This window comes from Poromitra crassiceps (assembly GCF_964638095.1).
Source record: "Poromitra crassiceps genome assembly, chromosome: 4".
Lineage (NCBI taxonomy): Eukaryota > Metazoa > Chordata > Actinopteri > Beryciformes > Melamphaidae > Poromitra > Poromitra crassiceps.
Window position 1 is genome coordinate 58,530,218 of NC_139626.1, and position 27,901 is coordinate 58,558,118.

Consider the following 27,901-nt stretch of genomic DNA (forward strand, 5'->3'; position numbering starts at 1 on the left):
GTAAAAAACAAACATAAATTAACGAAAAAGACAGGGGAGGATCGTCAAACATTCAATCTTGCACTCATCTACATTCACATAGTCGTTCATTCACACCCACATACAATTCTCATTGATAAGCGTTTACACACCACCATGTTTCTTCTCAGCTATACAAAGTCAGGCCTTAAAGCCCAATTTATGCTTCGTCTGCCGACACTTTTGAAATGGTCGCAGACAGAAATGAGGACTTGAGTCGACACTTTCAAGTGTCTGCGAGCAGTGTCTGCTACCTGGTGAAATGTCTAGTGTCGCTGACTACGTCACATAATGTCGCGCAAGTCTGATTGGCTATATAGACGGGCACGCGCGACTTCCTTGTTTTAGTTTTCGCTGAAATGAAATTAATGAGCGTGTCCCCGGTATTTTTATCAGCCTGTCCTTGATGTATGACTTCGTGAAAATCACAAAGAACACCGTGACCAACTTCCCAGAGAGAGAGGAGGTGATTGTGTGGTTGTGTGTCGTTATATGCGGCTGCAGTTACATCTTGCCTCCGACGTGGGTTCACTGACAGCATTCCCTCTCTTGGCTGTCTGCACTAGTTCTCTGTCTCTAGCGTCACGTGACCGTTGCGCCGTGGAGAGAAGCATAAATGCAGCAACATGAGCGACACTTTATTTTTCGTCTGCGACCATGTGCTGAGCGACACTTTATAATAAGTATAAATTAAGCTTTATATCCCACACATAGGCGAGCCACTTCCACCACTTATCTTCAAAGGAATCAGCTTGAGCTCCTAAATATGATCAAAACTAACAAGGACATTTGACACAGGACTTAAGACTACGATCAAATTTTAAAATAGACAACAAAATTAACACTTAATTATAGACTGTTTCCCCCCCCCTCAATGCAGCAGTTCAGGTTCCTGTGCTGCAGCATCATAGATGTAGCTGACATGTAGCTGTCTTAAAAACATTTACAGTCATTACAACAGATCCCACCCAGTCTTAGCTAAGGGTCTTACCTCTATGTGTATGAGGCATTGTGTTCCCAAAATGTACAGCTACTTGCTTGTCTACATTATATCCGGAGAAGTCTGCCCGGGTGGGCAGAGTCACCATTGGCTACTTTCCCTGGGAAAGAGTTGCCAACACTGCTTCGAATTACAATTACTAGTGCAAGCCCATCAGCAGATTCAACAGTTTTCATTGACTAAAACTAGACTAAAATGTGAACAGTTTTCGTTGACTAAAACTAGACTAAAATACTTATGGTTTTATTTGACTAAGCTGAGACTAAAATGCTCAAACTTTTAGTCGACTAAAACTTGACTAAATAAAAACAGGATGAGGTTGACTAAATATGATACAGACTAACAAGGACATTTAACACGGGACTAAGACTAAGACTAAATTAAAAAATAGCAGACAAAATTAACACTATGAATGGCTCTTAGTCTAAATGTTACTCTCTCCATTACATATATGGAGTGGATTAGATCTATCCATTCATTTACGGTTGGTACATCTTGTTTCAGCCATTTTCTAGTCACTGCCTTTTTGCTGGCCACTAACATCACTCTCAGCATGTATTCGTCTCGCTTCGCACAATGCAACTCTAATGTATCTCCCAAGTACAGTATTTTAAAAATCAAAATTAATTTCCATCATAAAAACCGCCTCCAGGAGCTCGTGTACTGCCACAGTGGGACAACTCCAAAAGATGTGAAAGTGGTTTGCCATTGCGTTTCCACATGACCTCCAACATACAGATTGGTGAGAGAAGTTAGCTTTTTGCGCTGGAGTACAGAAGTATCTAGTCACATTTTTCCAACTGAATTCCCTCCAGGATGGTGAACTCGTCATTTTCCATTGCTGACCACATATTCTGATATTGTGGAGTTTCCCTCTGCTTCCCATCTTTCCTTAATATTCACAGTATGGTCACCTTTCTGTTCCATATCAGCTTGCACCAAAATGCACATGCAAATACCTTTGTCTAAAATGCTTCATCTTTTAGTAAAAAGACACTGATATTAGGGCTGCACGATTAATCGTATTTTCATCGTCATCGCGATATGAAAATGCGCAAGTCACGTGTTATCGCAATTTTTTTTTTTTTTTTTTTTTACAGTTCACCTGAAGGCAACATGCAAGATACCGGCTGAATAAGTGTCCAAATGTTCATGTCATTCTGGCCAATACTCCACTTCTGTTATAACATTTCAGTCTGGAATATGGAATATCTTTCAATAATCGTTATGACTAAAATGCTAAAAGTAATCTCATGTGTAAGAAATGACTGTTCTACATTGAAGTAAAAATGTAAATAATTAACTTGTTGGTTTTGGATTTTCTTTTAGCTTCAAGAGTGCATTTTTGTTCGTATGACCCTCAACACAGGCTTTGAGAATCCCGTGCCACTTACTGATACGTATGCTTAAATTAACACACTCATATTGCAAAATGAATTTAGGCCCTCACTGTAATACTTCAGAAGTTGAATTTGAAGTTCAGCATTAATACATTTGTCATTTTTTGTCTTAGATTTACCTTTGTGTGTTATTGCAATATAAAACTACATAATTGAGAATCGATTCTAGATTCCGGAATCGAGAATCGTTGAAATCGAGAATCGATTCTGGAATCGGATAGTGACCCCAGGAATCGGAATTGGATCGGATCGTGGCTTACCCGGATCGGAGCACCCCCTATCCATTAATATTTTTGTTTATAGCATTTTTTTATTCATCGCAGGTCATATCGTCATCGCAATATTGAACAGTGTTATCGCACATCGCAGCTTTTCCTCATATCGTGCAGCCCTAACTGATATTGGTATTGGATAATTGGTCTGATATCCGTGTGAAATTCGGTGTCAAATTTTGCGGTAGATTCCCTGCCTACCAACATGCGGGGTCGCAGGTCCCCGCGCCCCCGTGTTTTACCTCCGACTTGGTTGGGCATCCATCCAGGCACGATTGGCTGTGTCTGCGGGCGGGAAGCCGGAATGAGGGTATGTGTCCTGGTCGCGGCACTAGCGCCTCCTCTGGTCGATCGGGGCGCCTCCTGTTTCGGGGCAGAAGGGAACTGGTGGTGCTACGTCCCGCCGGTGAATCTCCCTGCTGTCAGGTGAAAAGAAGCGGCTGGCAACTGCACATGTATCAGAGGTAGCATGTGTGTGTCTACGGCTCTGCCCAGATCAGCAGAGGGGGGTGGGGCAGCGACCGGGGCAGGAGGGGGAATTGGCCAAGTACAATCGAGGAGAAAATTGGGGGGAATCAGAAAAAAACTAGTAGTGACATCATCTGGCAGCGCCCTAGTTAAGAAAAAAGCTGAAATATTTATCTTTCTAACAAATAGATTTCAGACTTGAAAGCAGTGTCCTGTCTTGTCTGAGGTGAAATGCAGATGAACTAGAGTCGTGATCAAATGTTTCATGTCCACTGGGTGTGGTCTGTCTGTAGCACATATATGATGATGTAAGTGATGATGTAAGCGTGTGGTCTGTTATATATGATGATGTAAGTGTGTGGTCTGTTATATATGATGATGTAAGCGTGTGGTCTGTCATATATGATGATGTAAGCGTGTGGTCTGTTATATATGATGATGTAAGCGTGTGGTCTGTCATATATGATGATGTAAGCGTGTGGTCTGTTATATATGATGATGTAAGCGTGTGGTCTGTCATATATGATGATGTAAGCGTGTGGTCTGTCATATATGATGATGTAAGCGTGTGGTCTGTTATATATGATGATGTAAGCGTGTGGTCTGTTATATATGATGATGTAAGTGTGTGGTCTGTCATATATGATGATGTAAGCGTGTGGTCTGTCATATATGATGATGTAAGCGTGTGGTCTGTTATATATGATGATGTAAGCGTGTGGTCTGTTATATATGATGATGTAAGCGTGTGGTCTGTTATATATGATGATGTAAGCGTGTGGTCTGTCATATATGATGATGTAAGCGTGTGGTCTGTCATATATGATGATGTAAGCGTGTGGTCTGTCATATATGATGATGTAAGCGTGTGGTCTGTCATATATGATGATGTAAGCGTGTGGTCTGTCATATATGATGATGTAAGCGTGTGGTCTGTCATATATGATGATGTAAGCGTGTGGTCTGTCATATATGATGATGTAAGCGTGTGTCTGTCATGATGATGTAAGTGTGTGGTCTGTTATATATGATGATGTAAGCGTGTGGTCTGTCATATATGATGATGTAAGCGTGTGGTCTGTCATATATGATGATGTAAGCGTGTGGTCTGTCATATATGATGATGTAAGCGTGTGGTCTGTCATATATGATGATGTAAGTGTGTGGTCTGTTATATATGATGATGTAAGCGTGTGGTCTGTCATATATGATGATGTAAGCGTGTGGTCTGTTATATATGATGATGTAAGCGTGTGGTCTGTCATATATGATGATGTAAGTGTGTGGTCTGTTATATATGATGATGTAAGTGTGTGGTCTGTTATATATGATGATGTAAGCGTGTGGTCTGTTATATATGATGATGTAAGCGTGTGGTCTGTTATATATGATGATGTAAGCGTGTGGTCTGTTATATATGATGATGTAAGCGTGTGGTCTGTCATATATGATGATGTAAGCGTGTGGTCTGTCATATATGATGATGTAAGTGTGTGGTCTGTTATATATGATGATGTAAGCGTGTGGTCTGTTATATATGATGTAAGCGTGTGGTCTGTCATATATGATGATGTAAGCATGTGGTCTGTCATATATGATGATGTAAGCATGTGGTCTGTCATATATGATGATGTAAGCATGTGGTCTGTCATATATGATGATGTAAGCATGTGGTCTGTCATATATGATGATGTAAGCGTGTGGTCTGTTATATATGATGTAAGCGTGTGGTCTGTCATATATGATGATGTAAGCATGTGGTCTGTCATATATGATGATGTAAGCATGTGGTCTGTCATATATGATGATGTAAGCGTGTGGTCTGTCATATATGATGTAAGTGTGTGGTCTGTCATATATGATGATTCAAGATGTAAGCGTGTGGTCTGTCATATATGATGATGTAAGCGTGTGGTCTGTCATATATGATGATGTAAGCGTGTGGTCTGTCATATATGATGATGTAAGCGTGTGGTCTGTCATATATGATGATGTAAGCGTGTGGTCTGTCATAATGATGATGTAAGCGTGTGGTCTGTCATATATGATGATGTAAGCGTGTGGTCTGTTATATATGATGATGTAAGCGTGTGGTCTGTCATATATGATGATGTAAGCGTGTGGTCTGTCATATATGATGATGTAAGCGTGTGGTCTGTCATATATGATGATGTAAGCGTGTGGTCTGTCATATATGATGATGTAAGCGTGTGGTCTGTCATATATGATGATGTAAGCGTGTGGTCTGTCATATATGATGATGTAAGCATGTGGTCTGTCATATATGATGATGTAAGCGTGTGGTCTGTCATATATGATGTAAGTGTGTGGTCTGTCATATATGATGATGTAAGCGTGTGGTCTGTCATATATGATGATGTAAGCGTGTGGTCTGTCATATATGATGATGTAAGCGTGTGGTCTGTCATATATGATGATGTAAGCATGTGGTCTGTCATATATGATGATGTAAGCGTGTGGTCTGTCATATATGATGATGTAAGCGTGTGGTCTGTTATATATGATGATGTAAGCGTGTGGTCTGTCATATATGATGATGTAAGCGTGTGGTCTGTTATATATGATGATGTAAGTGTGTGGTCTGTTATATATGATGTAAGTGTGTGGTCTGTTATATATGATGATGTAAGCATGTGGTCTGTCATATATGATGATGTAAGCGTGTGGTCTGTCATATATGATGTAAGTGTGTGGTCTGTCATATATGATGATTCAAGATGTAAGCGTGTGGTCTGTCATATATGATGATGTAAGCGTGTGGTCTGTTATATATGATGATGTAAGCGTGTGGTCTGTCATATATGATGATGTAAGCGTGTGGTCTGTCATATATGATGATGTAAGCGTGTGGTCTGTCATATATGATGATGTAAGCGTGTGGTCTGTCATATATGATGATTCAAGATGTAAGCGTGTGGTCTGTCATAATGATGATGTAAGCGTGTGGTCTGTCATATATGATGATGTAAGCGTGTGGTCTGTTATATATGATGATGTAAGCGTGTGGTCTGTCATATATGATGATGTAAGCGTGTGGTCTGTTATATATGATGATGTAAGCGTGTGGTCTGTCATATATGATGATGTAAGCGTGTGGTCTGTCATATATGATGATGTAAGCGTGTGGTCTGTCATATATGATGATGTAAGCGTGTGGTCTGTCATATATGATGATGTAAGCGTGTGGTCTGTCATATATGATGATGTAAGCGTGTGTCTGTCATGATGATGTAAGTGTGTGGTCTGTTATATATGGTGATGTAAGCGTGTGGTCTGTTATATATGATGATGTAAGCGTGTGGTCTGTTATATATGATGATGTAAGCGTGTGTCTGTCATGATGATGTAAGCGTGTGGTCTGTCATATATGATGTAAGCGTGTGGTCTGTTATATATGATGATGTAAGCGTGTGTCTGTCATATATGATGATGTAAGCGTGTGGTCTGTCATATATGATGATGTAAGCGTGTGTCTGTCATGATGATGTAAGCGTGTGGTCTGTTATATATGATGTAAGCGTGTGTCTGTCATGATGATGTAAGCGTGTGGTCTGTCATATATGATGTAAGCGTGTGTCTGTCATGATGATGTAAGCGTGTGTCTGTGGCAGATGCAGTGAGCGGTCTGGAGGAGCGACTGGCCGGGCTCCAGGTATCCATGTCCGCCCGACACGACTCGGAGACGGAGAACGAAGAGCTCACCAGCCAGACTGACGACCACAGCTCCGAGAATGAGGGAGTCTCTTTAAGTGCCTTCGAGTCCTACATCAGAGGCATGGTGGGTATTGTAGTCTCCGTCGACGTTTTGTTTTTTCTTTCTTTCTTTCTTTCTTTTCCCCTTCCAGTGTTTTGTGTTACCATGCAAAAGGTACTTTTAGTTAGACATATTATGTTCTAATCTATGTTGCTGGTGTTTTTGATCCATTCCTGTGGGCTGAGAAGGGAGAGACACCTGGCACCAACAGTTTCAATGTCTCTAGATCACGGCCCACTTGAACATCTCAAAGATGTTCATGGCCCACCGCGAACAATACAGAGGCCAAATAGTGCCTTCTCACAGCACTGAGCCATCAGCGCCACACTGTCTGCAATATGCTAATTAATGAATAGTTGATTAAAAGTTAAATTATAGCTGCTGCGCAGCAATGGGTCGTGGCCGGGCAAGTCTCAAGGCTTTGAGCTAGAGGTCTTCGGGTATGCCCGACCCCCCGAATACCCGAGGTTCCGACCCGGACCCGGCCGGGTCTGGGTCCATTCAAAAGAAGTGCCAAACCGCTTGACCAAACCCTTAGAAAAGTCATAGCACACCTGTCCTCAATAAGCCGCATGTTTTGAGTTCGGGCATGTCTATGTGGCGCAGAAATTGTGGGGGTTATTACGCGCCAAAAAAGTGGCTGCTCAGTGATGGCATCACAATTGCTTGACTGACTGATGACATCACAAATACAACCTAATTGCCATAGGTAATTAAGGTAATTAGGCTATACACGGGGCCAGAATTCAACGTTTTGATGCACTGTGAGCTCAATTTTTGACCGATCGAAAATCTGTTTCGATACTTTTGTGTAGAACAGTCTAACGATGCAGATGCTGAAGTTTGGTGTCGTTTGAAGAAAAAATGTGGGAGGAGTAGCGTTTAATTCGTTTTTGCAGTTTTGCGGTCTTTAGACTTCATAATTGGCCATAGGTTGCATTGTACAAAAGTTTCCCCTCATTTAGGCGCACATTTCGGTGAAAGTTGCAAAGCCGTAGCACGTATGCCTGATTTTTTATGAATTTTTTAAGTTTTAAACTTTAGACGGTCACTGTAGTGCCACCGTTAGGACTATTGGCCCCAAATTTGTGTCAAAGACGTTTGGCATGGGACTGGACCTTTGTGCAAAGTTAGTTTTCATGCATGGGAAGATAAACTTCCCGGGAGGAAGAAGAATAATACAGGCAAATACAATAAGTGGCGCTGCCGCTTCGCTGGCCCGGCCACTAATAATAACAGTTTTATTCAACAATGGATAAATGCATTCCCATGGGTAATGATAATAATTACACCCCCCTCCCCACGTAAATCGAAATGTGTATCAGAGATAGAGAACGTTATAAATATAGCCACGTTATAAACAACAAACTAACACTGGTGGTCCGTATGGAAACAGTGTTACTCGAAATGGTTAAAGGTTATATCAATTTGGTCATTCAGTGGAGTTTTACTGCCATGTAACATAGCTAAATAGCCGCTAACATTCGCCACAGTAGGCGATTACCCATGATGCATTGTGCTGTTAAAGGGCTTGCGCTAAAAATGGGTCCATTGGAGCGAATGGAGATGTTGCAACTCTCCTATTATGGCTCTGGCGTGAACTAACGTGGGAAAGGGGCGAGTACACCGTGACGTCAGGTTGTACCATTTTGGAGGGCAACATTCTTTTTTTATTTATTTTTAATCCCCCGTTAGTGCTAATTTTTATTTATCCTGGTTGCTGCTCCACCCTCTGCCAATCTGGGAAGAGCCAAAACTGGCTCCATGCTTCCTCCGAGACATGGGCAGTTAGCCAGCCGCTTCTTTTCACCTGACAGAGGAAGCTTCACCAGTAGGACATAGCACTTTTGCAAAAAAGCAGGTTTGAGCTAGAGCCAGACCGATATATCGGTATCGGCCGATATTGCAGATATCTTTTTTTCTTTGTATTTTTGAAGTTATGGACAGCATGTTATGTATATCTGATCTTTGATCTCTTTTTCTTAACTCAAGTTATATTTTATATTTGTTCTATTTGTGTTTTTCTATTTCTAGTTATTTATCATTATCAAATTCCCAGTGAAGTTTACTGTTTCGTTGCATTGATGTTTGGACAATAACGTTTATTGTTAAACTATAAAGTAGCCTGCCTACATTACATATCACACAAGTCATGTCAACTCATGTCTTTGTCAAGTGTTTGATATTTGAGGGATCATTGCAAAAATAATTGTGTAATATAATGTGTATACAGTATATAATATAAGAATATCGGCCGATATATCGATATCGGAATTTCTTTACTCCCTAATATCGGCGTCGGCCTCAAAAATCCAGTATCGGTCGGCTCTAGTGTGAACCCATAGAGGGCACTTATGCTGTTGAAAATGATAAAGCTTGTGGAATATTATCAGTTTGTTCTCAAATTTTTATTTTTTTTACCAGAATTCTTCACACACCACCCCAAAAGGCATATATATTGGTTACCACCCCAAAAGGCATATATATTGGTTACCACCCCAAAAGGCATATATATTGCTTACCACCCCAAAAGGCATATATAGGTTAAAAGCTGAAAAAAAAGTGTTTTTGGGTTTAGTCTTGCTTTAAGAATGTCATGGCCCACTTTGAAATCTGAAAATCTTCCGCTCCCACCCCTTTAAACACAACTCTGATCAGCACACACAACTAAGATGAAGTATTTCCTTATATATGTTTATTTCATTAACAGAGCATGTGAACTTGGGCAAATTAACAATCCATCCACGCACAAAAGTTCTGCAAAATACCCAAAAGCAAGATTGCTAAATAAAAATTCCCCCTTACTCATCAGAAATATTTGCGCGCACAGGGGTTGAAGTGGGATTTGGCAGGTGAGTTTGAAAAGAAACTGCACACGCATTTCCCTTCCTACCACTCTCCAAACAACGCACTGCGATTTTCTTTCGCTTTTAGCAGATTGCATTCAAATGAACCTGACATGGTTTGAAAGCTCGCAGGCTTGGGGGGTACATCACCCAAATCACATTAGTAATGTTAATGTTACAATGCGTTGGCTCAAACGCTAACCCTTTCATGTATGCGTGTGGATGGAGTATGCTAACGCCATTCGTGACAAATTCCAGGATGTATAACATAAAAACATTGATTTAGTGTATTATCCAAGCTTTCTAGTCAAGTGCGGTCCATTTTGGTAGTTTGCATTCGTCCAAAAACGTCAGCAAATCTTTTTATTTTTTGCTCCTGGCAGCCCACCTGCAGTACCAAACCAAACCACTTGCATGAATTAAAGTATTGTGTCATGTCATTTCGTCGACAGGCTCGGTCGCGAAGTGACAGTGACCTCAGGCCCAGACCCAAGTCCTGTAAGTAAACAGCATTTTGCATATTGATGTTTTCATGGTGATAATTAACAAACCGGTTCATATTTCATAATCCACTAATCCATTGTTGTTTCAGTCATCCGCCCAGCGCGTCAACAAACCTTAAAGAAGAGCGACCCGGTGGCCAAGTGAGTAACAAACCTTAAAGAATGGTATACAGTAGATAAAAACGGCAAAGAAAATGTCCATGGTTTTCAGTGTTACCCTTAGAAAAATGTTCAGGCCTGGAGGGATTTCGAAAACGTACCCGCGCCCGCAACGGCGGGGGCCCTCGCTGGCAACGCTAAACTTTGAGCTGACCTGTTCGCATCTACGTTCGCAACGGCATCCCCAAGTATCATCGTACTATTGTGAAATGCGTGGCGAACAGTTGTATTATGGGATGTGCGTTTCCCAGGCAACGACACACATCGACACGTTTTGGAACAGCGCCGCACGCTGGCACAATGCTCCTAAAAGCAAAATGCTTATTGTTTTTGAATGATTTGGCATCTTCTATTACTGTCAACACCAGTATTGTTGTATTGTAATAATATGCCATAAAGGTTTATTGAAATTTTGGGGAGAGCAGAAAAAATATCTTTAAAAAAAAAAGCAATCTTTTTCCTGGCCTGGCGGGCCTGCCAGGCCTGTAGAATGGTAGGAGAAAACACTGGTTTTCATTGTGTTAATGCAGAGTTTGTATAACGTGGTTCTTGTATTTACAGGTATTTCCACTATAAACAACTGTGGGATGTGTTTAAGCCTCCAGGAGAAAGGGACAGGAGAGCCCTGCACAGAGAGATCAGGGTACGCAAAAACTTTGTTTCAACGTTGTGTTTTGTGTTATACTTAGATTTGGACATTATATTGAGTCCTTTAAGCCAGTGGTTCTCAAACATTTCCACGTAAAGGACCCCTAAACTGACACAAATTATTAGACCTTGGATTTGATACAGTTTCTGCTTTTAGAAGTTTTATTACAGATAAAGTATGAAACCCATGACCAAAATAGTGATACATTCTGTCATTGCGTTGCTTATGGATGGAATTATAGTCAAAATAAATGATGCCCCTTTTTGCTGGGGACCCCCTGGAACCCCCTCAAGGACCCCTGGGGGTCCCCGGACCCCCACTTTGAGAACCGCCCCTTTAAGCCCATCCCACGATGTAAGGTGCGCTCGTTTCCAAAACCTCCATGTGTTCTTTGCACAAGTTTAGCTAAGCTAAGCTTACTTTTTGTCAAATGTGTCTTTGGTTGTTGTGGGAAATCTTGGCCATCTAGCAATTGTCACTTATTCTACTATTGCATTTATTGTTTCAAAAGAAATGTAAACTAGTTTTGGTTTTAAGGACGCCTCTCGATTCTAACTCATGTTGAACACGGCGACTTGTTATTCTGTTGTTGCTTCACAATGTATTCTGCTTTCTTTCTCAGGAACGGCTGGCATACCAACCTCCAGCAGTAAGTATTGACCTACGTATTGTACTTCAAGCTGCACAAGGCAGGATGTTCAGCCTAAATCCAGAGATGGGGACTTGGACTTGAGTACACACAGTGACTACGTTTTCATGCACACAATATTCCGGTTTTCGCCCATATTCGGAAAATGACAATATTCCGACGACCGTAAATGAATAATCCACTAATATTCCTGTTTACATGCAGCCGTAGCTCGCCCTCCCCGACACGTGAGGGAGGAGGGGAGAGAGAGAGATACAGGTAGGTAGGAGTTTTACTGTTGAGAATAAACAGAGCAGCGCTATTCTTACCAGCATCACTTGGTCCATTTCAGGAGCTTTGCTGCTGGAAAGTTTGGCGTTGCGATATTTGCACATCCAAGTCTTTCATAAAAAGTAGGCTAGTAGCCTACATTATTACCTCGCAGGCTCGCAAGCATTTTGGACTTCCGTGGTCACCACACTCTTTAAATATCTCTCTCTTTAAATCGATGTTTCTCATCTCCACCCGATCGGAAATGTCGGCTTTTCTTTTCGCATGCCAGAGATGATGGATTATATTATTATATCGCCTCTAGTGCTTTCTAGCACACATCAGCTGACCACAAACAGCTGCGACATGCGTCGCAAACTGCAGTTAAAAACCCTGATTGAGACGCATATTCTGAATGCGCTGTATACATGATCAACGAATCCTCCTAAAACCTAAATAATACTGGAATAACCCAGATGTCTTAATCTGAAAATGCTAAATTTGGAAAACGGCCAAATTCGGAAAATGCTACTGGAATATGCTGTTTACATGACCCTTATCAAATTCAGAATATTGTCATTTTCCGAATAATAGTGGAATATTGTGTGAATGTAAACGTAGTCAGTGACTTATGACTTGAGATTTGAGACTTGTGAACAAGCTTTATTTTTGTGTGTATTATCATTAAGGAAAGGTCTACTAATAATAATAAGTTCAACTAATCAATGCAGATACTGTATGCTAATAGATAAAGGAGTGAGGATAATATAGTACATGCTTTGAATTCCTTAGTTTTAACTATGCAGTGTTCTAAGCAGACCGGACTATTGCTAAAAGACTTGAGACTTGACTTGGACTCTAGCTCAGACTTGAGACTTGACTTGAACTCCATCCTCCAGAAAGCAAAGACTTGAGACTTATGTCCGATCCAAGATTCACGATTTTGAAGTTCTCCCAAATGAACATGCTTTTTCTGAAGTTTTGTTGAGCCCTCCCAACTCCAGGCATCTTATTTCTAGGTGTGTGTGTTTGTTCGACGATTGCATTAAGGCCCCCACTGAGAGGATCAGAGAGGCGTGGCAGGAGGAACTTGGTGTTGATCTATCTGAAATCATATGGGACAGGAGTCTGTCTGTGGTCCAGCTCTGCTCGGTTAATAGCGGACACCAGCTGATCCAATTTAAAGTTGTTCACCGTCTTCATTATTCCAAGCATAGGTTATACAAGATATGTCCTTCTGTCTCGCCACTATGTGATAGGTGTCGGGTGTCACTGTCTCATGCTTTTTAGCTTTGCCCTTCACCGTCCGGATTCTGGGCCAAAATATTTGACTGGTACTCTAAGGCCTACAAAATAACCCTTCAACCGGTGGCGGAACTCGCCATCTTCGGCTGCTCGGAGTCCTCTTTGCTCCTCCCCAACGGCCGTGCAGCAGTCTTTGACACAGGGGATGTCTGTTGCCAAGAAACTAATTCTGAAGGAATGGAAGTCCTCCTCTCCACCTTCTTTTCAGCTGTGGCTGACGGACATGGCCTCGGTTGTGCATATGGGGAGACTCGGGTTCCAGGGGACCAATTCGTTGGGGAGGTTTTCTAGTTATCTGGGACTCGTTCCTGGCCTATTTTGACTTTGAGAACTTTGAGACTTGACTTGGACGCTAGCTCAAAGACTTGAGACTTGGACTTGCAAAAAATGGCTTGTGAGAATTAAATCCCAAGTGGTGTCCTAAACTGGCTGAACCTCTTGACCACACCACACCTATGTGCAGTGAAAATGCCACTTTTTTTTTTTTATGTTTAAGTACGTCTAAAGTATGCACATGCCATGTGCACCTATGTGCAGTGAATATGCCACTGTCTCTGACTTGTCTTATCACTCTACTGCCTTATTGCTTGTTGTGTCTCTTGTTGTTTTTGCACTCATATGCCCCGTTATATTTATGTTGTAAACGGAGTCCACAGCACAATAATTTCACACGTGATACTTGTACTACGGAGTGACAATAAAAATCTTGAATCACTGAGAAGACATTTTAGTTGACTGTTGTCACATGACGTCTCTGGGTGTTGAAAGTTTTGTGAAAATGTGGGACAACATCACAGAAACCTGCCCAGCTGTAAAAACCTCTAGTAAACAAGTCACATGCGGTTCATCTGATAGCAACACTTCTTTGTGTCTGTTGCAGCCTAAACCTCGGAGGGTCTTCGTGCCCAACGCCTACGTGGTGCCGACAGAGAAGAAGCGCTCCGCCCTCCGCTGGGAGATCAGGAATGATTTAGCCAACGGCCTCCGGCCTTCGGCTCCCCACATGCCTTTTTAGATACTTTTGAATAAAGATTTGCATTTTTTTAAATTTGATCACTGACATAATTTATTGATTTGTTGTTGTTGTTGTCAAACATAATAAAGACACAATGAAAAAGGCTGACTATGTTACATGTGGTTTGGTTGCAGGACAGTGCCTATGGGAGGTCAGCGTAGGGCAGCTTGAAGGGGTACAGGGGGGTGTAGCGCTGGTCGTGCCACAGCAGCTTGTCCTCCAGAAAGCGGACGGCCTCCAGCGTGAGGACGAGCGCCTCGTGCTTCAGCATGCTGTGCACGTTCAGGCCTGGCAGAGGAAATCAGATGGGGTCAAAACACACAGCTGAGATTTGGGGTCAAAACACACACAGCTGAGATTTGACTCCCTCCCTACATCGAGTCACCTGGTTGGTTACTCTGAGATGCCACAAACGTAGCTGTCCAAATGATTTATAATATGGCAAAACTCAAAGAGAAGTAGGGAAAACAAGCCACTTCCATGTTTTCTCTAAAGAAAAATTGGCAGAACTTTTGGTCATATCCTTTGGTTGCCAAGGAAACATTGCATACTGTAATTGTGTGTGTATATATATACAGTGCACTCCTCCTATAGTGATCACTATAAGCTATCCACCTTATTTCTAGCTGCCACCATGATGCCTGATGGGTGCTTCTTCCGCTTCCGGTGTAATTTTTACACTGTTTTAACTTGACCAAAAAAACGTCTATGAGGATTTTACAGCAGAGCCATTCTGCTCTACAGCCGTGTCGTTCGGGTGCTGGGATAACGTAATGCATTGTGGGTAGTCGGCTACTGTGGCTAATGCTAACGGCTAGCGTAATAGACTTTACTTTACTTTTCGAGTAACACTGTTTCCATACGGACCCGCAGCGTTGGTTAGTTGTTTATAACGTGACTATATTTATAACTTTTATAACGGACTCCAGCTTCCGGTTTATAATTCGGGTCTGCAGCCGAGTACAAAGGCTGCAGAAGAAGCCTGCATGACTCATTGTTGCAAGCTGCAACAATGAGTCATGTTAAACCGGACCTTGTTCCCACAATTATTTTTGGGAACATGTGGGGCATTCAAAAATAAGGTGGATAGGAATGATCAGGACCAAGCTTTTTTATATATATATATATATATATATATACTGTATATATATATGGAGAAGAGGTCGGCGGCCATGTTTGGAAAGTAGTGCCGGCTACCTCTTTTCCTTCCAAAAAGACTAATTATGTGCATTTTGGATTAACATTTCATCGTGTGGTGAGTACCTGAAGGACAACATGTATTTTGGCGCCGTGAGATGTCTATTTTGGCAGATTTTTTACAGCTGTACCATTAGCCTCCATTCTATGGCGATAATTACTAACTTCATGACTGTAGCTCACTGTAAACTGAGCGGACAGTGCCGGTAAGGCATGGTGTATCTTGGTTATGTGGGGGGGGTGTGACAAATGAGCTAAACTTCCAAAAAAGTGGTGTATCCCTTTAAGTTTCTGGTGATAACTGGTTTGACGGTTTTGGACATATACCTTTCCCCCGATTGGGAAGCATTACATCTGAATAAAACTTTATTTTTCTAGTTTTTTTCTAGTCTAGTCTTTTTTCTTATTTATTAGGTAGCTTGCAACTATAGGCTATAGTAACTACATGTCGGTTTCCACTATTAACTGGACCAGGTCTTTTAAATTGGTTAAATTCCAACTGAAGCAGCATTGACATGTTCTGGCAATATAAATACTGTTTTTTGAACTGATTTTGAAAAGCGGTACCTGCTGTAGCAGCTGTAAATAGACAAGTGAGGTGTTGACTTACCGATGGCTGGAATGATGTTGACCGTCTTCAGGCTGGCTGTGGCCTGCAGGATGTTCTCAGGAAGCTCCTCCCCTCTGAAAACCACAAACAGCTTCAGCACCGAGAGAAGTTCATCACTTTAGCTGCTTCCTACAAATCCTCAAGAGTTCCGTACTTTTTACACCATCAGTTTCTAGACAGCGATTGCTTGAGTTGTTCTTCCTTTCTCCTTTATTTATAGACTTTCAAATCGACAACATCAACGTTCTCAATTTCCCCCAGCTTACGTCCTGTTGCAGGGTTTGCTAGTGCAATAACTGACAGGACATGAGCTAGATTCCAGACTGTTCCCTAGCAACACAATTCTGTGAAAACCGTCTATACAGGGTCTACAGAGTCTCACTGAGGGCAATGCTCTCTTTTTCAGGAAGCACCCTGTTCACATTCGCACCTGGAAAGCTGACCAGTACAGCCACAGTCTGATCTGCTGGCCACTGAGCAGCTCCACTGGAGCGGTTGGGTTTAAGGGCCTTGCTCAAGGGCACCTCAGTGGTGGTAATGAGGGAGGGGCAAACACTGCATGCTCACTTCCCACACCCAGATTTATCCCGCCAGTCTCGGGGATTGAACCGACGACCTTCCCGTCACAAGCTCGCTTCTCTAACCTTTAGGCCACCACTGCCAACTGCTTTACATCTCAGTAACTATTGGTTTTACTACATGTTAAGTTGCATACATAAGCCCCCTCAAGCAGTTAGCAGCATGGTTGTTGTGAAACTTATTAAAAATATATATATATATATAGTTTTCCATATTTTTTAAAACATATATCCATGTTTAAAATCCTTCCTTTGCTAAGCTGCACGGGAACCTTGTTGATACTTACACATCCACCATGAGCACAGATTGTCCCCAGTGTCTGTGTCTGATGAGCTCCAGTAGGTACTGGGAGTCAGGCGTGGGGATGTTCAGGGAGTCCACAATGTAAAGATAATCCTGGAAAAGAAAACACTTCAGAAAGACATCGACACTCCAGCCGGAAGGGGGGGGAGTGGATTCAATAGAAAAATATGAACATTTCAGAAAATATCAAAGCAATCGTTTTTATTTTACGGGGGAAAAGTGTTACGGACAGCTTCCTAAACAAGGCTCTGCTGGCGTGTATAATCACTACTAGTCTAACACATGTGCATTAGGGAAAATCTTACCGATACATTCCAAGCATTGGCAGCAGGGTTCCAGTTACAGAGCTCCACAGGCACGTGACTTTTCGTGACGTAATTTTCCCCGGAAATGTGGAAAAAAAAAATAACAGGGAAAATTTTGGGGGAAAAATAAATAAAAAAATAACCCCCCCCCCCCCATTGTTATTTTTTGTTTTCTCGCTTAAACCAAATGTTTTATGGCCACTCAAGATCCTCTGGATCACGTGTTGGCTTGGTTCGAGCCTTAAAAACCATGCTTAAAACTTGTTATATTTGGATTTATGGAAATGTCTATGGAGAAAATGCGGAACTTACTTCCGGGGCAAATTACGTCACAAAAAGTCACCAGCCTGTTGAGCTCTATAATCAGCTTTGTGGGGGATCTCTAAAATAACCAATATATATTATAATATATAATATTATATAATATATATTATAATATATATTATACGCCTATAATATATATTATAGGCGTACGGGGGGGTTGGTTGCAAGGGAGAGACATCACACACACATTGACGTGTGCGGACGGCGGTGTTGGTGCGGTCAGTTATAAGAGTGAGAGAGATAGCTACTGCTCATCAACACTTGACGAGAGAAAATGGCACTTATTAAGTTCATTTGGAAAACATGTTTCTTTTGGCCTTTTTATCTCGTTAACTTAAATAGGCTAATAGGCTACTCATTACATAGAAAAAAGTAGGGATGTCCGATATTATCGGCCTACCGATATTATCGGCCGATATTAGCATAAAAAAATCGATATCGGAAAATATCGGTATCGGTTTTCATGCCGATATTTTTTTTTTAAATACAGGGGGAGTCTCACTGAGAGCAATGCTCTCTTTTTCAGGAGTGCCCTGTTCACATTCACACACACATTCATACCTGGAAGCTGACCAGTACAACCACAGTCTGATCTGCTGGCCACTGAGCAGCTCCACTGGAGCAGTTGGGGTTAAGGGCCTTGCTCAAGGGCACCTCAGTGGTGGTAATGAGGGAGGGGCAAGCGCTGCCTTTTCACTTTCCCCACCCAGATTTATCCTGCCGGCCCCGGGGATTGAACCGACGACCTTCTGGTCACAAGCTCGCTTCTCTAACACTTACAACTTTAACACAACATGCATATTATATATTAAACTCTTCAGCTACATTAAGCTACATTATGTAACTTGTTACGTGAAATTTTGGTGGAAAAAAAGCCCGCTTATATCGGTATCGGTTGATATCGGTTGATATCGGTATCAGAAATTAAGAGTTGGACATTATCGGATATCGGATATCGGTAAAAAAGCCAATATCGAACATCCCTAGAAAAAAGCATTATTTGTCATTAAAATAACGGTTGTTGTAATGTATTAGTGACGCCCACAGATGGATGTTTTTACTACTTTCATGGGTGCTCACCATTGTTGGGGCAGTAACGTGTTACTACTGTAATCTGATTACTTTTGAAAAAGCAATCGGTAAAGTAACTTGTTTTTTTAAGGAGTAATCAGTAACTACCGGTAATTACATTTCCCAGGTAACTTGCCCAACACCGGTGCTCACAGACACTTCCTTACGGGAGCTAAGCCGCCACCTAACTCGAGCCCTGATTGGCAGTTCACATTTTTAGGAGTTCAAGCCCTGAAGGGGCTGAAACCCTATTGTTTTTGTGCCGGTTTATTATTATTAGGGGTTCAAGCCCTGAAGGGGCTGAAACCCTATTGTTTTTCACCCGGTTTATTATTATTCTCGTTATTATTGTTCATCTGCCCCGACGCAAATTCCCGTGAGTTGGTAAATGGTAGAGACCTGACATTTGGCCCAATGACAGATATTGTTGGCTGGTAGCTGCTCAAGAAAGATTTTTCGAATCGGCCTGAAGGTGGCGCTATAATCGACGGTTTTACGTTAAAGGCCATAACTTCCACGCCGTTGGTCCGATTTTCAAACTTTTTTTTTCCAGATGTTCAGGTGGACCTGCTCTACAAATTTGCCATAAGGACCCTCAATGTCCGCCTGGAAAGTTTTTGAGATATTTGGAAAAGTTTGGAAAACACATTTTTGACATCTCCTCCTAGACCGTTGGACCGATTTGCACCACCATCGCCAGGAAGCATCTATGGAGCAAGCTCTACAATCGTGATTGGTGGATTTTTGAAAGCTACTTTAGTTTTGGAGATATTGATCGTTAAAGTTGAGAGGGGCGTGGCCTCACAGCTAAATTGTCATAACTTCATGACCGATTAAGGAATCTTCACGAAACTTGCATGAGGTCTTCGGAGACCATCCCAGACCATGTGTGTCAAATTTGGTGCAATTCCACCAAAAGGGGGCGCCATAAACGCCAGAAATGGGCGTGGCTTAACATAAAAAAGGCTGTAACTCCACACCTGTTTGTCCAATGATCGCGAAACTTGGCAGATATATCAAGGAGGATGTCCTAGTCAGAATCAGAAGGTTTGTCATCTGCGCAAGGCTTGAACCCCGCCCATCGCCGCTTGCGGCTATATTTATTATTAGGGGTTCAAGCCCCGAAGGGGCTGAAACCCTATTGTTTTTGTGCTGGTTTATTATTATTATTCTTCTTCTTTTTCATCTGCCCCGATGCAAATTCCCGTGAGTTGGTAAATGGTAGAGACCTGACATTTGGCCCAATGACAGATATTGTTGGCAGGTAGGTGCTCAAAAAAGATTTTTCGAATCGGCCTGAAGGTGGCGCTATAATCGACGGTTTTACGTTAAAGGCCATAACTTCCACGCCGTTGGTCCGATTTTCAAACTTTTTTTTTCCAGATGTTCAGGTGGACCTGCTCTACAAATTTGCCATAAGGACACTCAATGTCCGCCTGGAAAGTTTTTGAGATATTTGGAAAAGTTTGGAAAACACATTTTTTGCATCTCCTCCTAGACCGTTGGACCGATTTCCACTAGAATCGACAGGAAGCATCTATGGAGCAAGCTCTACAATCCTGAATTTGGAATTTTTGAAATCTACTTTAGTTTCGGAGATATTGATCGTTAAAGTTGTGAGAGGGCGTGGCCTCACAGCTAAATTGTCATAACTTCATGACCGATTAAGGAATCTTCACGAAACTTGCAGGAGGTCTTCGGAGACCATCCTAGACCATGTGTGTCAAATTTTGTGCAATTCGCCCAAAAGGGGGCGCCATAAACGCCAGAAATGGGCGTGGCTTAACATAAAAAAGGCTGTAACTCCACACCTGTTTGTCCAATGATCGCGAAACTTGTCAGATATATCAAGGAGGATGTCCTAGTCAGAATCAGAAGCTTTGTCATCTGCGCAAGGCTTGAACCCCGCCCATCGCCGCTTGCGGCTATATTTATTATTATTCTTGTTCATCTGCCCCAACGCAAATTCCCGTGAGTTGGTAAATGGTAGAGAGCTGAAACCTGGCCAGATGACAGATAGTGTTGGCTGGTAGGTGCTCAAAAAAGATTTTTCGAATCGGCCTGAAGGTGGCGCTATAATCGACGGTTTTACGTTAAAGGCCTTAACTTCCACGCCGTTGGTCCGATTTTCAAACTTTTTTTTTCCAGATGTTCAGGTGGACCTGCTCTACACATTTGCCATAAGGACCCTCAATGTCCGCCTGGAAAGTTTTTGAGATATTTGGAAAAGTTTGGAAAACACATTTTTTGCATCTCCTCCTAGACCGTTGGACCGATTTCCACTAGAATCGACAGGAAGCATCTATGGAGCAAGCTCTACAATCCTGAATTTGGAATTTTTGAAATCTACTTTAGTTTCGGAGATATTGATCGTTAAAGTTGTGAGAGGGCGTGGCCTCACAGCTAAATTGTCATAACTTCATGACCGATTAAGGAATCTTCACGAAACTTGCAGGAGGTCTTCGGAGACCATCCTAGACCATGTGTGTCAAATTTTGTGCAATTCGACCAAAAGGGGGCGCCATAAACGCCAGAAATGGGCGTGGCTTAACATAAAAAAAGGCTGTAACTCCACACCTGTTTGTCCAATGATCGCGAAACTTGTCAGATATATCAAGGAGGATGTCCTAGTCAGAATCAGAAGCTTTGTCATCTGCGCAAGGCTTGAACCCCGCCCATCGCCGCTTGCGGCTATATTCTTTTCTTTACATTTGTAACGGAGACATGAATTAGGAAAAGCTGTGTCCACATGTATCACAATTGATATTCATTTTATACCGTGCAGCGCCAAGTGAAATGAGTTGAAATGATTTGGGGGTTTCAGTCACCTGACTCATCTTGGAGCTGAGTGCTACTTTGAGTCCTTGCACTCGAACCTTCATGGGCAACATGTAGTAATAACTGGTGGGGCCTCTGGGTCCATGACACACTCCGCCTGGAAGACGCATTAAACATGTTAAGAGTTCTCCTGATCACTGCTGTGCACTGATGATACTTAACTCATTCCTCGCCAGGGTTTCTGACCTTTTTCAGTGATTTTTTCCACGAGCCACAGAAGATTTTCTTCTATGACGATGTAAACACCAAATATCCCGAAAGACGGAAGAAAGCCTCTACTTTCATGGGAGGAAAAAAGTTTGTTTTCTGCCTTCTTCCGTTCTTTAGTTATCGACACTTGAATGTAGGTCATTTTCACCAAAAAAGACCTGTCTCTGTCTCTGTCTCACCAGGAAGCTGAGAAAATGCCTTTTTGTGCAGCGAAACGAGTGAGAAATTCACCCCCGGGGCGGCGGGGCACGCTCTCATCTTCCCCGTGGGTCTGGTGCTTCCTGGTACTCAATCTATGGAGGTCTGGTGCCTCCTGGTACTCAATCTATGGAGGTCTGGTGCCTCCTGGTACTCAATCTATGGAGGTCTGGGGGCATATTTGACGGCTGAAATTTACACTATGTGACGGTTCACAACGCGGATTACTAATCTAAGTGACAGGAGAAGTGATTGGTGTGCGTTTACCATGCTTCTAGTGAAAGAAATCCTCCAGCGTTGAGTGACTGTCACGACGCGCCGAGCCCGAGCCCGAGCCCGAGGGTAAACAAATAACTATGGCTTGCGGAGGAATATACGAGTATGGTACCACTTCATAAGGTGGCCAAGAGCGCCATCTATCACAGGGCGGTGAAAAGACGTGATATCACGTCAATGTCGGGGAATGAGTTAAGTGCGTGTGTGGGGGGGGGGGGGGGGGGGATAAAACGAATAGAATGAGATGAAAAAAAAATAGATTGAGATGAAAAAATGAGAAGCTATAAGAGCATTCCACCAAAGAAGAAAAGAAAAATCACCAGATAAAATATATAAGCTTTTGCACCTCCTCTCCATATGGGCGATCTGATGCTGCCATGGCGAGCTCTTCCACTTCCTTTCTGTCTCCATGGTTTCCTGCCTCCGCCTCTGACCTCTGACCTCACCTTGGTGTTTGCGTGGCTCTGAGAGGACAAGACACAGATCACCTGTTCATCAAACCATGTGGGCGGAGCTTGGGTTTCCTGCTGCTGCAGTTTGAGTTTCTCTTCTCTCTGTCTGTTCAGTCATGGTGGCTATCCCTGCTCATGGTGGCTATCCCTGCTCATGGTGGCTATCCCTGCTCATGGTGGCTATCCCTGCTCATGGTGGCTATCCCTGCTCATGGTGGCTATCCCTGCTCATGGTGGCTATCTCTGCTCATGGTGGCTATCTCTGCTCATGGTGGCTATCCCTGCTCATGGTGGCTATCCCTGCTCATGGTGGCTATCCCTGCTCATGGTGGCTATCTCTGCTCATGGTGGCTATCCCTGCTCATGGTGGCTATCCCTGCTCATGGTGGCTATCCCTGCTCATGGTGGCTATCTCTGCTCATGGTGGCTATCTCTGCTCATGGTGGCTATCCCTGCTCATGGTGGCTATCCCTGCTCATGGTGGCTATCCCTGCTCATGGTGGCTATCCCTGCTCATGGTGGCTATCCCTGCTCATGCGAAACGACACAGTTCATCTTCTTCATCCGTCTCGCTCAGCAGACAGACATGCATCTCACCAAACACACACAGGTTACACAAACATCTCACCAAACACACACAGGTTACACAAACATCTCACCAAACACACATAGGTTACACAAACATCTCACCAAACACACACAGGTTACACAAACATCTCACCAAACACACACAGGTTACACAAACATCTCACCAAACACACACAGGTTACACAAACATCTCACCAAACACACACAGATTACACAAACATCTCACCAAACACACACAGGTTACACAAACCATCTCACCAAACACACACAGGTTACACAAACATCTCACCAAACACACACAGGTTACACAAACACACACAGGTTACACAAACATCTCACCAAACACAAACATCTCACCAAACACACACATGTTACACAAACCATCTCACCAAACACACACAGGTTACACAAACACACACAGGTTACACAAACATCTCACCAAACACAAACATCTCACCAAACACACACATGTTACACAAACCATCTCACCAAACACACACAGGTTACACAAACACACACAGGTTACACAAACATCTCACCAAACACACACAGGTTACACAAACATCTCACCAAACACAAACATCTCACCAAACACACACATGTTACACAAACCATCTCACCAAACACACACAGGTTACACAAACACACACACAGGTTACACAAACACACACAGGTTACACAAACACACACAGGAGGTTACACAAACATCTCACCAAACACACACAGGTTACACAAACACACATAGGTTACACAAACATCTCACCAAACACACACAGGTTACACAAACACACATTGGGTTACACAAACATCTCACCAAACACACACAGGTTACACAAACACACACAGGTTACACAAACATCTCACCAAACACAAACATCTCACCAAACACACACATGTTACACAAACCATCTCACCAAACACACACAGGTTACACAAACACACACAGGTTACACAAACATCTCACCAAACACAAACATCTCACCAAACACAAACATCTCACCAAACACACACATGTTACACAAACCATCTCACCAAACACACACAGGTTACACAAACACACACAGGTTACACAAACATCTCACCAAACACACACAGGTTACACAAACATCTCACCAAACACAAACATCTCACCAAACACACACATGTTACACAAACCATCTCACCAAACACACACAGGTTACACAAACACACACAGGTTACACAAACATCTCACCAAACACAAACATCTCACCAAACACACACATGTTACACAAACCATCTCACCAAATACACAGAGGTTACACAAACACACACAGGTTACACAAACATCTCACCAAACACACATAGGTTACACAAACATCTCACCAAACACACACAGGTTACACAAACATCTCACCAAACACAAACATCTCACCAAACACACACATGTTACACAAACCATCTCACCAAACACACACAGGTTACACAAACACACACAGGTTACACAAACACACACAGGTTACACAAACACACACAGGAGGCTACACAAACATCTCACCAAACACACACAGGTTACACAAACACACATAGGTTACACAAACATCTCACCAAACACACACAGGTTACACAAACACACATAGGTTACACAAACATCTCACCAAACACACACAGGTTACACAAACACACACATGTTACACAAACATCTCACCAAACACACACAGGTTACACAAACACACATAGGTTACACAAACATCTCACCAAACACACACAGGTTCCACAAACATCTCACCAAACACACACAGGTTACACAAACACACATAGGTTACACAAACATCTCACCAAACACACACAGGTTACACAAACACACACATGTTACACAAACATCTCACCAAACACACACAGGTTACACAAACACACATAGGTTACACAAACATCTCACCAAACACACACAGGTTCCACAAACATCTCACCAAACACACACAGGTTACACAAACATCTCACCAAACACACACAGGTTACACAAACATCTCACCAAACACACACAGGTTACACAAACAACTCACCAAACACACACAGGTTACACAAACATCTCACCAAACACACACAGGTTACACAAACCATCTCACCAAACACACACAGGTTACACAAACATCTCACCAAACACACATAGGTTACACAAACATCTCACCAAACACACACAGGTTACACAAACATCTCACCAAACACACACAGGTTACACAAACATCTCACCAAACACACACAGGTTACACAAACATCTCACCAAACACACACAGGTTACACAAACATCTCATCAAACACAACACACACAGGTTACACAAACATCTCACCAAACACACACAGGTTACACAAACATCTCACCAAACACACACAGGTTACACAAACATCTCACCAAACACACACAGGTTACACAAACCATCTCACCAAACACACACAGGTTATACAAACATCTCACCAAACACACACAGGTTACACAAACATCTCACCAAACACACACAGGTTACACAAACATCTCACCAAACACACACAGGTTACACAAACCATCTCACCAAACACACACAGGTTACACAAACATCTCACCAAACACACACAGGTTACACAAACATCTCACCAAACACACATAGGTTACACAAACATCTCACCAAACACACACAGGTTACACAAACATCTCACCAAACACACATTGGTTACACAAACATCTCACCAAACACACACAGGTTACACTAACATCTCACCAAACACACACAGGTTACACAAACATCTCACCAAACACACACAGGTTACACAAACATCTCACCAAACACACACAGGTTACACAAACATCTCACCAAACACACACGTTACACAAACATCTCACCAAACACACATGTTACACAAACCATCTCACCAAACACACACAGGTTACACAAACATCTCACCAAACACACACAGGTTACACAAACATCTCACCAAACACACACAGGTTACACAAACATCTCATCAAACACAACACACACAGGTTACACAAACATCTCACCAAACACACACAGGTTACACAAACATCTCACCAAACACACATAGGTTACACAAACATCTCACCAAACACACACAGGTTACACAAACATCTCATCAAACACACATAGGTTACACAAACATCTCACCAAACACACATTGGTTACACAAACATCTCACCAAACACACATAGGTTACACAAACATCTCACCAAACACACATTGGTTACACAAACATCTCACCAAACACACATAGGTTACACAAACATCTCACCAAACACACACAGGTTACACAAACATCTCATCAAACACAACACACACAGGTTACACAAACATCTCACCAAACACACACAGGTTACACAAACATCTCACCAAACACACACAGGTTACACAAACATCTCACCAAACACACACAGGTTACACAAACATCTCACCAAACACACATTGGTTACACAAACATCTCACCAAACACACATAGGTTACACAAACATCTCACCAAACACACACAGGTTACACAAACATCTCATCAAACACAACACACACAGGTTACACAAACATCTCACCAAACACACACAGGTTACACAAACATCTCACCAAACACACACACAGGTTACACAAACATCTCACCAAACACACACAGGTTACACAAACATCTCACCAAACACACATAGGTTACACAAACATCTCACCAAACACACACAGGTTACACAAACATCTCACCAAACACACACAGGTTACACAAACATCTCACCAAACACACACAGGTTACACAAACATCTCACCAAACACACACGTTACACAAACATCTCACCAAACACACATAGGTTACACAAACATCTCACCAAACACACACAGGTTATACAAACATCTCACCAAACACACACAGGTTACACAAACATCTCACCAAACACACACAGGTTACACAAACATCTCACCAAACACACACGTTACACAAACATCTCACCAAACACACACAGGTTACACAAACATCTCACCAAACACACACAGGTTACACAAACATCTCACCAAACACACACAGGTTACACAAACATCTCACCAAACACACACACAGGTTACACAAACATCTCACCAAACACACACAGGTTACACAAACATCTCACCAAACACACACAGGTTACACAAACATCTCACCAAACACACACAGGTTACACAAACATCTCACCAAACACACACAGGTTACACAAACATCTCACCAAACACACACGTTACACAAACATCTCACCAAACACACACACAGGTTACACAAACATCTCACCAAACACACACAGGTTACACAAACATCTCACCAAACACACACAGGTTACACAAACATCTCACCAAACACACACAGGTTACACAAACATCTCACCAAACACACACAGGTTACACAAACATCTCACCAAACACACACAGGTTACACAAACATCTCACCAAACACACACAGGTTACACAAACATCTCACCAAACACACACAGGTTACACAAACATCTCACCAAACACACACAGGTTACACAAACATCTCACCAAACACACACAGGTTACACAAACATCTCACCAAACACACACAGGTTACACAAACCATCTCACCAAACACACACAGGTTACACAAACATCTCACCAAACACACACAGGTTACACAAACATCTCACCAAACACAGGTTACACAAACTTCTCAC

The 27,901-nt window shown here is 42.4% G+C and overlaps 2 protein-coding genes across 3 annotated transcripts in view; one reads left to right on the forward strand and one right to left on the reverse strand.

Annotated features, from left to right (window-relative positions):
* The window catches only part of hyls1 (HYLS1 centriolar and ciliogenesis associated), a 33,895-nt gene extending 19,492 nt beyond the window's left edge, over positions 1 to 14,403 (forward strand). For both annotated transcript variants that reach the window (XM_083634751.1, XM_083634752.1), the window contains exons 8-13: positions 6,791 to 6,957; positions 10,232 to 10,277; positions 10,372 to 10,423; positions 11,003 to 11,084; positions 11,713 to 11,739; positions 14,174 to 14,403. In XM_083634751.1, the coding sequence (XP_083490877.1) occupies positions 6,791 to 6,957; positions 10,232 to 10,277; positions 10,372 to 10,423; positions 11,003 to 11,084; positions 11,713 to 11,739; positions 14,174 to 14,308 (509 nt within the window). In that variant the 3' untranslated portion in view covers positions 14,309 to 14,403. The remainder of the gene's footprint in view (positions 1 to 6,790; positions 6,958 to 10,231; positions 10,278 to 10,371; positions 10,424 to 11,002; positions 11,085 to 11,712; positions 11,740 to 14,173) is intronic.
* Positions 14,341 to 27,901, reverse strand: part of mrpl4 (mitochondrial ribosomal protein L4) — a 31,432-nt gene continuing 17,871 nt past the window's right edge. The window contains exons 5-9 of the mRNA XM_083634753.1: positions 22,566 to 22,683; positions 21,526 to 21,632; positions 16,981 to 17,090; positions 16,116 to 16,189; positions 14,341 to 14,596 (exon numbers count right to left, since the gene is read on the reverse strand). Coding sequence (XP_083490879.1) covers positions 14,451 to 14,596; positions 16,116 to 16,189; positions 16,981 to 17,090; positions 21,526 to 21,632; positions 22,566 to 22,683 — 555 coding nt within the window. The 3' untranslated portion in view covers positions 14,341 to 14,450. The remainder of the gene's footprint in view (positions 14,597 to 16,115; positions 16,190 to 16,980; positions 17,091 to 21,525; positions 21,633 to 22,565; positions 22,684 to 27,901) is intronic.